This window comes from Trichosurus vulpecula, chromosome 1, assembly GCF_011100635.1.
Source record: "Trichosurus vulpecula isolate mTriVul1 chromosome 1, mTriVul1.pri, whole genome shotgun sequence".
NCBI classification, from domain to species: domain Eukaryota; kingdom Metazoa; phylum Chordata; class Mammalia; order Diprotodontia; family Phalangeridae; genus Trichosurus; species Trichosurus vulpecula.
In genome coordinates this window covers 428676755-428693570 of record NC_050573.1, presented here as the reverse complement: position 1 = coordinate 428693570, position 16816 = coordinate 428676755, and the positions used below count along the sequence as shown (strand labels likewise).

Genomic DNA, 16816 nt, shown 5'->3' with positions numbered 1-16816 from the left:
GACGTTCCTAGAGAAATTATACAATTAACTGTGCTTAATGTTAATGAAATGACAGAGAAGCAACCCAGGAGAAGAACTAGGGTGAGCCTGGGTTCCAGTCCTGTTCCTGTCACATAGGAGCTGGGTGACATTGAGCAAAATCATAATAAATCATATTTGAATAGCACTTTAAAGTTTGCAAAAAATCTCTTCTTTTAACAACTCTTGAGGTAAATGGAACTAGTATTTTACAGGTAAAAATACTGAGGCTTAAAAGTGAAAACAACCAGCCCAAATTCATGTAGCTAGAAAGTGACAGAGCTGCAATTGAGGCCCCTTCCTTACTAATAAAATGGGAATAATTATAATCATACCACTCTACATTATAGACTAGTTTGTAAGAAAGAGCTTTGAAACTCAATGCTACATAAATGTGAGTTGTTTGTTTTTAGAGTTGATGCCAGTGTCCTAGTGATTTAAAAAAAATTAAGGGTTAGGGTGCTCATGCATACAATTAGCATATTAGGGATAGTCACCTGCCTTCCCTTACTGCTTCATACACACACCATCTGGATTCTATGCTATATTTTTGTAACAGCCTATAATGAATTGTTTGTTTGGCACAAAAGGGGTCTCAGCCTGTGATTTTATTGATATAAGGTTATCTTTCAATGAGAAAACTCCCTGGACCGCTGCAGCTCAGCAACAGATTTCAACTGGTAGACTAAAAAGTTGACTAGTGGAATTAAAATGATACAAAACTTGCCCATGTTCATAAAGATAGCCTGCATCAGAGATAGGAGATTAACTCAGGTCTTTCTGAGCTCTGTTTTCAATTAAAGGCACTACAGCCACTGTACCATCATGTAACTCATAAAAAATAGCTGACTATTTTTTTTCTCAGTGAAGTGGAAAAATTATGATTTTTGTTATAGTCCCCTTTATCTCCTTTCTACCATTCCTCTGGGGGGCGGGGGGCGCGGCGGGGAAGATGATTACAATGGAAAGTTTGTGCAATGCCAAAAGCTTCCTGATGGGCTTAGAGTGAGCTTTGGATTGCAAACAAATCCAAAGAGTTCAGAATGATCTTAGGACAGTAAATTCATGTGGACATAAGTGAAGTCAGAAGGATGATGTATTAAAGTATGCAACACCTAGACCTCCACTTGCTTTAGCATAGCCCTGGATAAACATACATCCTCCAGTGGCCAGACATCCATGTGTTTCAGTGTAGCCCTGGGGAAACTCCCCACTGGGCCTCAGCACACACCAGACACCACCACTAGGACCCTAGTTCAACACCAAGTAAGCTGCCAGACCCCTACAACCTCCAGCAGTGTCAGCCACCCCCCCCCCACACCTCACCCCTTCAATATAGCACTAGAGATGACAGTAGTCTGTGGGCCTCAGGGCAACATCAGCACAACATCAGATAAAGAGCCAGGGCCTGCAGCCACTGGCACAAGAAGCCTGGGACAGTGTCCCTTCCACCCTAGGTCCAGAGCTCAAATTTAAAAGAAAAAAAAGCACAGCCCCCTCTAAAAAAGAGTGGAAAAATAGTTTTTAAAAAAGAATCTGACCATAGAAAGTTATTATGGTAACAGGGAAGACCAAGACACAAACTCAAAAGAGGACAACAATGTCAAAACACCTAATGGGCGAAACCCCAAAGAAAAAGAGGAAGTCATCTCAAACCCAAAAAGAACTCATAGAAGAACTCAAAAAGAAACTTAAAAATCATATGAGAGAGGTGGAAGAAAATGGGAAACAAAATGAGAGTGACGCAAGAGAATTATGAAAAAGGGTCAACAGCTTGGAAAAAGTGCTTAAAAAGTAGAAATGGCCAAGTAGAAAAGGAAAAGGAGATACAAAACTCCAGTGAAGAAAACAACACTTTAAAGAATACAATTGGCCAAATACAGAAGAAAGTACAAAAGCTAATTGGGAAAAACAACAAAGTTAGAATTGAGCAACTGGAAGCTAATAACTGTATAAGATATCAAGAATCAATCAAACAAATTAAAAAAAAATGAAAAATGGAACAAAATATAAAATATCAATGGGAAAAAGCAACTGATCTGGAAAATAGATCCAGGAGAGATAATATCAGAATCATTGGACTGCTTGAAAGCCATAATCAAAAGGAGGACCTGGATGGCATCTTTCAAGAAATTATCGAGGAAAATTGCCCTGATGTCCTGGAACCAGAGGACAAACTAGACATGGAAAGAATCCACCGATCACCTCTGGAAAGAGAGCCCAAAATAAAAGCTCCAAGGAACATTATGGCCAAATTTCAGAACCATCAGGACAAGCTAAAAATACAGCTAGTGGATACAGAAAGAAACAATTCAAATACCAAGGAGTCATAATCAGTATTACATAGGACTTGGCAGCTGCAACATTAAAGGACTAGAGGTCATGGAATATGATATTCCAGAAGGCAAAAGAGCTAGGATAACAACCAAGGATCATTTAACTGGCAAAATTAAGCATAATACATCAAGTAGAAAATGGCCATTCAATGAAATAGGATTTCAAGCTTTCATAAGGAGAAGACCAGAGCTAAACAAAAATTTGACCTCCAATATTAAGACCCAAGAGAAGCATAAACAGGTAAAAAAAGTAAATGAAAACATAAGAGATTCAAGAGAGCTAAACTATTTATATTCCCACATGGAAAAATAATACTTGTAGTTCTAAAAATTGTATCAGTAATAGTACAGCTAGAAGGGATATGTATAGACAGAGGGTACAGGTATAAGGTGAATTTGAAGGAATGACAAAAAAATAAGGGATGAGAAAGAGGAGTAAAAGGGCACTGAAAGAAGGGAGAGGTGGAATAGGGTAAATTATTTCACATGAAGAGGTGCAAGAGACCTATTACAGTGAAAGGAAAGACGAGAGAGATGGTGACAAGTGTCTCTTGAACCTTACTCTCGTCAGTATTGGCTCAAAGAGGGAATCATATACACAATCATTTGAATATAGAAAGCTATCATACCCAACAATGAAGTAGGAGAGGAGGAGCTCAAGTAAATGGGAAGGGTAGGGAATGACAGAAAGGAGGAGAGATCGGGGGAAGTGGCAGACAGAAGCAAAACTCTAGTGTCAAGGGAAAGGGTGAAAGGAGAGGACAGACAGGAGGAAGAATAGGATGGGGTGAAATACACAAGTAGTAATCATAACAGTGAATGTGAATGGGGTGAACTCTCCCATAAAACAGAAATGGTTAGAAGAGTGGATCAAAAACCAGAATTCTAAAATATATTGTTTACAAGAAACCCACTTGAAATAGAGAGACAGATTCTAGAGCAGAATCTATTATGCTTTAGATGAATAAAAGGAGGAATAGTAATCCTGATCTCAGACAAAGTAAAAGCAAAAATTGACCTAATTAAAAGAGATAAGGAAGAAAACTACATCTTGCTAAAAGGTACCATAGACAATGAAGCAATATCAATACTAAACATAGATGCACCAAGTGGTCTAGCATCCAAATTCTTAAAGGATCATTTAAATGAGTTACAAGAAGAAACAGACAGCAAAACCATACTAGTGGGGGAACTCAACCATCTCATCTCAGAACTCAACAAATCTAACCAAAAATAAACAAGAAAGAAACTAAGGAGGTAAATAAAATATCAGAAAGGTTAGATATGACAGACCTTTGGTGTGATTCAAACATAAAGGGTGACAATGTGACTAAATTAGAAAAGCAAGGAGTAGTCTACCTGCCAGATCCATGGGAATGGGAAGAATTCATTACCAAACATGAGACAGGAGTTATTACAAAATGTAAAATAGATCATTTTGAACATATTAAATTAAAAAGCTTTTGAACAAACAAAGCCAATGCAACCAAGATTAGAAGGAAAGTAGAAAGATGGGAAACAATCTTTATGGCAAATGTCTTTGATAAAGGGCTCATTTCTCAAATATTTAGAGAACTGAGTTAAATTTATAAGAATACAAGCTATTCTCCAATCAATAAATCATCAAAGGATATGAACAGGCAGTTTTCAGATGAAATTAAAGCTATCTATAGGCATATGAAAAAGTGCTCTAAATCACTTTTGATTAGGGAACTGCAAATGAAAACAACTCTGAGGTACCACCTCAATATTGGTTAATATGACAGAAAAGGAAAATGATAAATTTTGAACAGGATGTGGGAAAAATTGGGACACTGATGTACTGTTGAGAGAGTTGTGAACTGATCCAACCATTTTGAAGAGCAATTTGGAACTATACCTAAAGGGCAATGAAACTATGTCTACCCTTTCTTCCATAAATACCATTACAAGGTCTGTATCCCAAAGAGATTATAAAAAAGGGAAAAGGATCTACATGTGCAAAAATATTTATAGAAGCCCCTTTTTGTGGTGACAGAATATTGGAAATTTAGGGGACACCCATCAATGAGGGAATGGCTGAACAAGCTGTATATGAATGTAACGGAATACTTTTGTGAAATAAGAAATGATGAACAGGCAGATTTCAGAAAAACCTAGATGACTTACCTGAACTGATGCAAAGTGAAATGAGCAGAACCAACAAAACATTATATACAGTATCAGCAACACTGTATGATGATCAGCTATGAATGACTTGGCTCTTTGCAGCAACACAATGATTCAAGACAAGTACAAAAGATTCAAGAAGGAAAATGATATCTATATCCAGATAAAGAACTGATGGGCTCTGAATGTAGAGCAAAGGATATTTTTTCACTTACTTTATTCTTTCGCAGGGTTTTTCTTCCTTTTGATCTATTTCTTCTTTCACATCTGTGACTAATATGGAAACATTTTTACATGATAGCACATGTATAAACTATATCAAACTGCCTGTCATTTTCAGAAAAGGAAAGGGTGAAGAAGAACAATTTGGAACTCAAAATCTTGTAAAAATGAGTGCTAAAATTTTTCTTGACATGTAATTGTGGAAAAATTAAATACTATTTTTTAAAAGGAAAAAATAAAATATGCAACATTTGGAATGAGATGGGAGTGGTATGTTATGGGTGGAGTACAACATGTTGGGAGAATAATGAACCAAACTACTCCCTGTAACTTTTGTTAGGGACTAGGTTAGCAAGTGCAGACATCACTCAGTTTAAATTACATCCTTCAATATTTAGATGGATCTGTGATCTCATTAATGAAGGCATTACTTCCAAAAATGTAGATCCCAATCCAGTCAGTACTTCTCCTATGCCATCCTCCATCCTTATCCTCTGGTAAGTCTTCATTAGGGGGCCCACTCAACATATTTAAGACCTTTTCAAAACAACAACAACAGTAATAATATTCATAATAATAATCAAATCTAAATGGCACATTGGATAGAGTGCTGGGCCTGTAGACAGGGAGACTTGAGTTCAAATCCTGCCTCAGACACTTATTAGCTGTGTGACCCTGAGCAAGACACTTAACCTCCATTTGTCTCAATTTCCTCAACTGTAAAATGGGGGTAATAGTAACATCTGCCTCATGGGATTGTTGTGAGGATCATCATATTTGTAAAGCACGTAGCATAGTCTCTGTTATATGGCAGGTGTCATCTAAATGTTAGTTATAATTATTAATACCAATAGATCATGAGGAATGTGTGCCTGTTCTCCTGCCTTTCACTATATCACTAATTAAACTCTTTTTCTAATCTCTTAGCTCCTTTATGCTATTTTTAATGTTCCTATCAATGCATATTATTTATCGGTAATAGGCCACAAGTCTATTTAGACGTTACCATCCACCAGGCCAATACCTTTTGTCATTACAACTTTAATTTTTCAGTGATTGTGCTCTTATATGCATTTCCACACATCTATAGCACCATTATTTATATTTCTCTAGAATATTCTGTCATGAATATAAACTATGTATAATTCAGTTTTGTGGATCCATAGCATGTGACAGTAGGGAAAAGAAGAAATAGAGGAGGTGGGTGCTGTAATTAGATAAAAAGAAAATGGAGCAACAAGAAAGAAAGGGGGATGGGCAGTATGGGAGAGAAAATGGTAACTCTAACCTAGTGAGCCAAATAGCCTTCCTCCTTTCAGATCTAGCTTTGGTACCTAAATTATAGCTGTGTAAAAATTATGTGGAAAGGGATGAGATGAGGAAAGCTACTTGAAAAGACCCTTAAATACACCTGTTAAATCATAGGTATCTGTAAATTGTAAAGGCTTAGGAGCTTAACTGTTATTCTCTCTTTTCTCATTCAGGCTCATAAAATCCAGAAGCCTGACACAGGGCACAGAACAATGGGACTATAACTTCAGTCATACTAGATGTGCTGCTGCTGAAAAAAAATGAAGAGTGAATTGATTTTTCTTTTTGCTGCCACATTGCATTGTTGGCAAATATTGAGTTTGTAGTCCTTCTAAACCCCAAAACAAACCCTGTATTTCATAAAACAACCCCCTTTTTTGGGCTTATTAATTTTATTTTTTAAACCATGTATAAAGCTATATATTTATTTCTAGTTTTTTATTACAGTTATCCCTTCCACATCACAGCTTTCCCCATTGTGGTTTTGATATATTGTGGGTCAGCATAAGAAATTATATGGGAATTTTGGGGGAGTTTTGTGGAAGCCCCAGACAATGTGCAAAGGCCAGCAGATGACACAGAAGACATTCAGAAACTTGGAAATGCATAAAATATGTGTATAGCACTGTATAATATCAACATATTTTCTTTTAATACTGTAAAGACCCCATAAAAGAAAAAGAAAAAATTTTAGACTTCTCTGATATGAAGGGAGGGTCAAAAAAATTTTACATGGATTTTCTAGATCAGGAGATGCTGGGCCCCTAACCTCCGCGATGTGGATGAGATAACCGTATTCAATTTGGCCAACCATTTAAATCCATTTTGACTCCTTCTGGATCTTTTTAGAAGTAACTTGTCATTTATTTCTCCAGTTTTGTGTAATCTGCAACTGGAGTACCATTGTGCAAATCATTGATAGAGATGTTAAACAAACAAAAACAAGTATCTCCCTCCAAGTTGATACTGAGACATTAATTACTAAACTTTGGGTCCATTCAGTCATCCAGGTGATCTGAATCCACCTAATTTATTATACCCTAACCCACTTCATTCCAATTTATCCAATAAACACAAAAAAGATTTTGTCAAATGCCTTCCTAAAATCCACAAAGTAATGACGATAGCATTTTGCTCATAGTTAATAATCAATAAATAATTATTAAGCACATACTCTGTACCAGACACTGTGCTAAGCACCAGAGATACAATTAAAAAAATAATCTCTACCTTCAAGGAACAAATAATCTAATTAGGAAAACAATACACTAAAGAAAGCTGAAAGGAAAGAGTGTCATTAGAGGGTAACCAATATGGGGACATGATATTCTTTTAAATATTTTTTTTTATTTTAAACTTAAGTACAAAATGAGAAAGGGAAAAAACATTGCCATGTATGCAGTAGACCATGAGAGATTCAATATAAAACAATAAATTTCCATTTCTAGAAAACCTATTTAGTAAGTACTATATATTGTCTTCGAAGCTGCCCAGATTTCCTTTGCCTCCTTGGTTTTCTTTTGTTCTCTGCTGTGCACTTTTTACTTTAAATTTTTTCCTTTTTCTTGCCCCAACCAACCCTAAAGAAGGATACAATTAAGCATGGAAATAGATAGATAGAGAGACAGATAGATATGGAGAGAGAGAGACACATACATATATACATATACATAGATATCTATAAACATATACATATATATTTAAGACTGTACCTCTTATTTCCATCTATCATTGGTTTCTCTGAAGGTAGACAGCATCTTCCTCTGTAAGTCCAAGTCTTTCCATGCTTTCTTCCTAAATGAACCAGCTCATCATTTCCTATACTACAGTAGTATTCCAACCCAGTTGTATCCTGTCTGAGAGACTATCTATGAAAGGCTTTTTTTTTTTCAATTTTCTGCATTCCTTCTATTCTTGGTTACATATCTTTTATTTATATAAGAACATTTTAATTTGAAATAATCAAAATCCTACTTTTTACACTTCAACAATGCTCTCCTGTATAATATAGTTTAAGGTCAGATATTGCTGAATCTACTTCCTTTACTTCTTTTTTTGGTTTCTTTGAAGTTCCTGACCTTTTGCTCTTCCAAAAGAACTTTGTTATTATTTTTTATAACTCAGTAAAATAATTTATTTTAATGATTTAATTGGAACGACACTGAATAAATATTAGTTAGATAAAATTGCCATTTTAAAAATTATATTGGCCTTATTCAGTTATTTAGATCTGAGTTTATTTGTATAAAATGTTTTATGTTTGTATTCATGTAGTTTCCTGTATCTGTTTCAGCAGATATATGCTCAGGTATTTTATACTGTCTAGGTATTTTAAAGGGTCTAAAGCAATACTGAATAATATTGCTGACACATAGTGTAGTTTCTCTATTTTTCATTTTTTATTAAATCTATTCTAACTTTAACTTTGTCTGAAATCATGAGTACTATCCCTGAGGTTTTTTTGCATAATAAATTGTACTCCTTCCCTTTATCTTTGTATGTATTTCTCATTTTTATGATCTCCTAAAAACAATATAGAGTTCAATTCAAATTTTTAATCTGCTATCCCTTTCTGTTTTATGGGTAAATTCATCCCATTCACATTCCACGCTACAATTACATTTTCCTCCTTCCTGTTTTTCCTCACTATCTTTCTCATCCTATTTATTCTATCTCTCCTCACTCCTCTGCTTTACGTCTATCCACTGCCTTGCCCTCCCATTCCTTAACCTACCCACCCCTCTAAAAGTCCCTCCCTTATCCCCTCCACCCTATTCTCTTGCCCTCTTATTTCTTTCTGAATTTAGAAGACTTTTATACATATACACACATATACATATATGCATATACATATGTTTATATACATACATATATGTGTATATCAATTCTATTTCTTTTATGCCTCTTTTATATAAGATAATTTCTCCTTTTTATCTCTCACTACACAGTTTTATTCTTTTAGAATCACCCCATCATACTCAGTTTAGCCCATGCCTTTCCTTCAAACTACCCAAGTAATGATGACAATCTTAAGAGTACTGCTAATATTTTTAAATATTCAAAGTAAATTATTTGACCTTATTGAATCCCTTATAATTGGTCTTTAAAGTTTATCTTATATTTCTCCTGGACATTATATGTTAAATTTTCCCTTAAGTTCTGGGGATTTTGTCACAAATACCTGAAAGTCTTTCAGTTCATTAAATGTCCTTTCTAAAAAAAATTCAGGATTATACTTAACTTTGCTGGGTAAGTTATCTTTGGTTGTAACCCCAGATTTTTTTTTTATAATTTTCTTGATTTTCTTGAATTGCTCTTTTTTTCTAATTTTTTTTTTCCCCTCAGTCTCTCATATTTGATTTTAAAGTGCTTTTTTTTTTAAGTTCTTCCAACAACTCTTTGCAGTGGGGACAATTTGATAGTTCTCTCATCAAAAAAAAAAAAGGAGTGACTTTTTTTAGCTCTATTATCTTTCTCTGAATATGAACCCAGATCTTCTCTCTCCCCATAGTAACTACCTCTAGTTGGGTTCTTTCTCCTTCACTTGCTCATTTTTATTTATTTTATTTTTTTTGGTCATAAATGTCATTTATTAAACATTTTAGTTTACAAATTAATGTGCACCAATTAGCGGTATCGATGTAGTTGGAGAGTATTGCGCCTTCTCCAAGCAGCACGACGAGAACCTCCAATGGTATGGTGGAATTTGTGACCCTTTCCAAGACCCCGGCTCTTTCGGCCAGCTGAGGTAAGCCCCCGCATCTCTCTGTGTTTGTGCACTGGCTTGGTGATCCATAGAGTGTCGGGGTTTCGTATGATACCTTTATGGAATGGGTCAATAAGAATAAACTCAAAGAATTTGTAGGTTGAATCTTCACCCACCCAGTATGAGTTCAAGACTCTCAGGGCCCCACAGTGGCGGCCAGCACGTTCTTTTGCTACAGACTGAAGGCTCCTGGCAAACTTCAGCTGATTGACGCCATGATGCACGGGTTTACCGTAGGTTGCACCCTTGGGAACTGGACGCTTTCGGCCAGCACGGCGAACTCGGATACGGTAGATGACATAACCTTGTTTGGCCTTGTAGCCCAGCCTGCGGGCTTTGTCGGGTCCGGTAGGCCGGGGCGCGCAATGCAGCGCTGATAGCTGGAGGTACTGCCAGCAGCGCACGCGCAGCAGGAACCTCATGACATCCAACTGCTTCTTCCTCCACAGCTCCTGAATGTATTTGTATGCCACCATCCTCGCTCACGCCTATCCTGCCTGATGGCTGCCGCCGACCGCAAAGCTATTTATTTTATTTTTTAGCAGCTATTTGTGCCATCAAATATTGGTTCTGAGGTGTGGGGAATGATGCCCCAAGCCTCAGGTCCTTCTTACTGTTATTTTCTGAGATTTGTCTCCAGGTCTAACCTTGGTCGCACCTCTCCATTCCTAAGCCAAAGGCTAGGGCCCCCAGCCACACTGTCCTTCAAATGATCTTGCTCCCTGCGGTCTCTCCAGTAACTGCAAACTACAGCTGTGCTCTCTGCCCTGGAACTGAAAACAGGGACTCTGCCCTTCTTCAAGTGCCCACAGTCAACAGGGTCCCTACCCCTCACTACTGCACTCACCAGATGTATGTTAGCTCCTTTTCCCCATAGCCACAGCCCAGGACACTCCTGTTCAACAAAGGTGTGCTTGGCCTCCTTTGACAGTGGAGGGTTCTTCAATTTCCTACGCAACCATCAGAGGACCTGCTGTCTGCAAAATCGAAGTTTCTAAAGCTGAGGCTGCCTCTCACCCCAGCTGCCCCCAAGTCTTATTGTTTGTTGTTTCTTCAGAGTAGGCTGGAGGTGTTTGCATTTCACTCAGGCTGAACCTTCACTTCTGCAGGTCAGGTGTTTCCTGGGGTCTTCTCAAATTGTCTTAGGAGGACAATTGTTATATCCCGTGTTTATTTCTGCTGCTCTGAGGTGATGTTCTGTCTTCTTTTGTGGAGGAAATTCAGAGAACTGAAAGTTTACTGACCTATTCTGCCATCTTCCCCGAATCCTCCCTCCTAACCCAGGAAGTCTTGAACTCATGAGGTATCACCAAAGGCTAGAAACATTCTCTCCTTCAGATCATCCTTGAGTGACCTAAGCTTACAGAAAGAAACACAAAGCAGAAGAGGAAGCTGAGGACTTGAGGTGCAGTTTCAGGCTTGAGTAATTAAGCATGTGTTCCTACTCCCAGGTGTTTCCAACTGCCATTGCCACTGGGGCTGAGGAGGGAGAGAAATCCCCTCCCCTGCTCCCTTTGCTAAAAGCTTCAAGGGACATGACATTCTTAAAATCAAAACCAAGCAACTGGAGGGAAATAAAGTGTTTTCTTTTGCTTTGTTTTTAATTTTTCAGTCTTTGTGACTCCTTTGTGACCCCATTTGGAGTTTTCTTAGCAATGGTACTAACGTGGTTTGCCACTTTCTTCTCTGGCTCATTTTTTACAGATGAGGAAACTGAGGCAAATAAACTTAAGTAATGTGCCCAAGGTCACACAGCTAGTAAGAGCCTGATGCCAGATTTGAACTCAGGAAGATAAGTCTTCTTGTTTTGGGAAATGAAGAGATGGTTGGAAATTCCAAATGCTCTATAAGGGAGACTACAGGAAGAATTTTTTGCTATGCCACTTCTGTTATAATCTCCATGGAGATGAAACTTTTGGTGATGAATTTATCCTGGAGGAAGCCTGATGTTCTTAGAGTCTAATCTAAATCCAGCAGATTATCTAATGGAGAATGAAGAGGTAGAAATTCTTATTTACTGACCAACCAGTGGTCTAGTAAACCTACTAATGAAGTAAATCAAGATAGCCTGGCATGGTCTGTTTTTAATGAGCAGGCAGGCTCCCATAATGATCATATCCTTTTCTGAATCTGTTCACTAATAATACATTCTAAGAATTTGCCAGGAATTAAAGTCAAACTGACTGACTTGTAGTTCAAAAATTTGTTCTTATCTTTCTTGAATATTGGAATATTCCCTCTTATTTTGTCCTGTGGCATTTTGTTCATTCTACACAATCTTTCAAGAATCATCAGAAATGATTCAACAATCAAATCTGCTTAATCTTTCAGTACCCAAATTTCTCCAAACACAACATTCCTCCTCCCATCAGTATGTCTTTGTATTGGCTGTCCCCCATGTCTGGAATGTTCTACCTGTCTCATTTTTACCTCTAAGTTTCCCTGGAACATTCAACTCACATCCCATATTCTACAACACATCTTTCTTGATCTTCCCAGATACTTCCATTCTAGAATATCCCCCTTTCCTATTACTTTCTCTATTGTGCATATATCATATACCTAGCTATCTACATATTGTCTGCCTGAGTAGGATAAATGCTCCTTGAGGGCAGGGTTTTTGGTTCTTAGGTTGTTGGGGGCTTTTTTGGTGTTGTTTGTATGTTTTGTTTCTTTGTATTGTCTTTTTTTGTATCCCCAGAACTTGTCACAGTGCCTGGCACAGTTAGCACTTAATTATATGCTTGTTAACTGAGTAATCGTTGGTGTAGTTCATTCAAGCTTTATAACTTAAATTCATTCATGGAAGATAGGTCATCTCTCACTACTCACTTTTATTAGCCATTTTTTCATTCTTTCATGTGTAGTCCCAAAACTCCTATGCTTAGCATAGCATAGTAAAACTTCACATTGGATAATTCTTTCTTCTCTCCATAATCATGGCGCCATCTGCCCTGAAGATCTGTCCTAGCACTAAGTTGATCCTTTAAAAAGTTTTTTTTTTAAGTCACTTTTCTTGCTCTTAACAAATTTCTGGCCTAAAATCTTTCTGAAATTTAATACTCCTAACTTTATTCTTATATAGCCTATCATGTTTGTATTCATCCTTCATTATTTGTCCTTGACTGTTGAAAGATATAAATCTCTGAAAAATCCAAGTTCTTACAAAATGGACAATTTTCAGTTTATGAAGTTAAAAAGTTCTTGCACAAATAAAAATAATGCGTCCAAGATTAGAAGGGAAAGTTAACTATGAAAAATATTTTAGTTTATCTGATCAAGGTTCCATTTCCAAGATATACAAAGGACTGATTTAAATTTATAAGAATATGAGTTAATCTCCAAATTGATAAAAGCATATGAACAAGGAGTTTTCAAAGAAAGAAATTCTATTTATCCAAAGCCATATGAAAAAATGCTCCAAATCAGTAAAAATTAGAAAAATGCAAATTAAAGAAGCTCTGAGATTCCACCATCGTATTGGCAAAGATGAAGAAAAAAATAAAGTTGTAAATCCTGGGTGAGAGCAGAAAAGGGACCTGAGAAAACAAGCATATTGATGCACTTTTGATAGATCTCTGAAATTATTCAACCTTATGGAAAATAATTTCAAACTTTTCCCTAAAATTTGCTAAACCATGTATATCCCTTGACCTACTACTAGGCCTGTATCACAAAGAGATCATAAAAAAAATAAAAAAGGATACATATATACCAAAATATTTATGACAGTACTTTTGGAGTGACAAAGAATTGGAAATTAATTGGGAATCCATCAATTGTGGGATATGGCTGTATTATTGTACATAAATGAAATGGATTATACCACTAAAACATAATGAAAAGAAAGTTTCAGAGACAATTTGGGAGGACTTTTATGAACTGTTGCAGAGTAAAGTGGTGTAAGGTTAATGGAGTAAAAGATCTTGCCCGACCATTAATAGGCCTCACATGGAGCCCAATAAGGAAAGCTTGCTTAGGGGAGGCTTGCTTGTAGGAAGGCTTTCACACCTTTTAATGCTAAGTTGATTAGGCACTGAGTCATGAGGGTTGTGATGCCTTCTGGCTCTGAGAAGTGTATATACACTCTGAGTTGGTATTTTGCTTTGGGGGTTAGCTTATGAGAAAGATCTTTTGATTCCCTGGTCAAGACTCTGAGTAGCCATATGTTCAGATCCCCTGACTGCTCAGAGGTAAAGGTTCTCTTGATCCAGTGGTTTATATAAAGTGTATAGCAATGTTGCTTTGGTTCAGGCAATTAAAAGCTCTGTCTGTTGATATTTATGCTAATTTCTCTGCTTGCATTTTCTCTGACTTTCAGGGTGCTAACTTTTCCCCTGAACTAGTGAATGTAATTAAAAGTAGGATTGTTAACCCCTTTTTGAGCAGTCTTTCCTATAAAAGCAGATTAAAGAACCTGTGCTAGCAGGCCATCCTGGGTATGCTAGGGTGCTTACTGCTACAAGTGAGCACAACCAGGTGAACATTTTGTATAATAACAACACTGTAAAGACAAACAACTATGAAAGACAAGAATTTTGTCAGTTCAATGACTTGCCCTGATTCTCAAGGCCAAATGACGAAGCATATACCTACTGTCCTAACTAAGATGGTGGACTCAAGATATAAATTAAAACATACAGTTTTAGACAGGGGATATATTTGTTTGTTTTTCCAACAGTGGGCATGAGGTGGGTAGGAGAAAAATTAATGCCTATTAAAATAAAAAAAATTGAAATTTGAAAACACGAGTTTATATATGAGTTTTCTGCCCTTCAACAGTGACGTCTTTAAACAATTCCTCCTTTCTTACTCATTGAAATAATTTCTTTTTTTATTCTCAGAATTTCATTTGAGCTCCTTTGGATAGGATGCCCTAGAATATGCCAAAGATCCTCTAGGGGAACCTCTGAACCCATTGAGATACATTTCCCCAAAATTTAGACTATCCGTCACACTATGACCCACTTTCTTTTCTTCCATCTTGAATTTTTACATAAAATCATGATTTACCCCAAAGCTTCCATAATTTCTCCTTCGTTTAGTAATTCCTCCCTGTTGTTTAGAATCAGGTCTAGAATACATAAGATCCAGAATATTAAGATAAGTCAAGAATGTAGAGATGCTGTAATTTTGGCAAAGGGATACCAAACAGCTGCATGAAAAATTGACCTGCACCAGCACAAACAAACCATGCCTTTTAGCCAGGTTTGGAATTATTTTCCTAAATTCTTTATCAACTTCCTTTTCTATCTAGGTGATCTGTATGTAGTATACTCTTATTCCATTGGTATTAATCCAGATGTTCTTTGTCATAGTTGCCCATTCTGGATTCTGGATTCCCTCCATTGAGTACTTAGTTTTAAAAGTATAATAATGCTGTTTTGCCTCTCCCCCCAGCTTTTTTAGTCTACCCTTTTTGAATGCCATTTATCCTTTCACTGATTGGTCCTATCACACAAATTCTCAGTGACACTTATGTGGTCCAGTTTACCTTTGGACATTAGGCTCTCTATTTCATCCTATTTATTGCCCATGTTTTGTATACCTATGTACACTTGAAGCCATGAGTTTTGTTTTAACATCTTCCTTGGGATTTTTTTTCTCTTGGAAATTCCAGGGATTCTTTCAAAGATAAGGATCACTAACAAGAATCATTGACAATGGCTCAACAACCACATCTGCCAAATATTCCAGTAATTGTAACTCTCTAAATTAAATATTCCATTTCCCATTTCCATGTCTTTATACTGGCTCTCTTCCATGCCTAGAATTCTCTGCCCTTTCATCAATGACTCATATTCCCTAACTTCCTTCAAAGATCTGCTCAACTATTACCTTCTGAAGGAGGTCTTTCCTGGTCTTCCCTAGCTGATAATGCCCCTCCACTTTCAGATTACCTTCCATCTACACTTCTATAGACTAAGTTGTTTTCATGTTATCTCCACCATTAGAATATATGGTCCTTAAGGGCAAAAGGTTCTTTCTGAATGCATATGTATTGGGAATCTTCCCTGCCTTTACCCTTCCTCTGATGTAGCTGCTCTTCCCTATGGTACAATGCAAGGTAGATACAGATAGTCATTTTCTTCTCAGTTTTCTTGTAGATATCTAATGCTTCCAGTAAATCTATCTGCTTCTCCATGTTTAGAGCTTCTGCTACTTGTAGGCTATATATAATAACTCATTTGATTATATTAATGAAGCTTATTTACTAATGTGAGTAAATAATTTTTCTGTGATAAGCTAATGGAGCCAATCAGTTAAACTGGCTAGCAGATGCAGGCATAGAAGTGAGAAAGATACTAGGAAAATGTGAAACATTTCATTATAATCTCTCAATTGAGGGCACCAGTTGATATTTTCACCATCCAGTTTCCATGAAAAGCCAGATTCTTGTGTTATGTCATTCAACCCAATTTAAAGGCCATCTTCTCCCTGCTGTGAGTCAAGCAGCACTTTTAAAAATTTAATTCCAGCTTTCTGGGTTACTTCACAATAGGTTTTAGCTTTTAGCTAATTAAAGCTTGGAACACCTCCTTGAGCTCAAGTGGTTCCCATGCAAGTGCCAACATTGAAGGCAAACTATCACCCCCATCATTTGCTCCAACTTTCAATGAAGACGCCTCATTTGGTAGTGAGCTAGCTATAAAAATCAGTTACAACAAAATGATCAGATCACCTAATCCACCCATGAAGTGAATTATTCCTTCTTAAAAGTGTCTTAGAACATTCTTGCCCTGTTCAATTATTAGCTTTGAGCCTCGGGTTAGTTTTGGGTCTCAGGATTAGATGAAATTCTTTTGGAAATTCACTTAAACCTTATTTTTCTCAGAGTCACAAAAGTGACTAATAAAATCTTTTACCAAATATCCAAAACTTGTTCAAATATACTTTTCTTTAAATTTACTCACTTTTGGCCAAATGGCTTAAGGAGAATGTGTCAAATGGCAATAAATTTAGAAATAAAATAATTATGATTTAAGCTTTGACTATCAAATCATTTCCCTTGCAA

The 16816-nt window shown here is 36.7% G+C and overlaps 1 protein-coding gene across 1 annotated transcript; it reads right to left on the bottom strand.

The window, feature by feature from the left end:
* Window positions 1–9644: 9644 nt before the first annotated feature.
* On the bottom strand, window positions 9645–10277 carry LOC118831899 (60S ribosomal protein L15-like). Its single transcript, XM_036739380.1, has one exon. The coding sequence runs from the start codon at window positions 10275–10277 to the stop codon at window positions 9663–9665; it is 615 nt and encodes a 204-aa protein (XP_036595275.1). The 3' UTR covers window positions 9645–9662.
* Window positions 10278–16816: the final 6539 nt, after the last annotated feature.

Excerpts from the sequence above, each read along its gene's own strand:
- LOC118831899 (XM_036739380.1), bottom strand. The coding sequence starts at position 10,277 with ATGGTGGCATACAAATACATTCAGGAGCTGTGGAGGAAGAAGCAGTTG.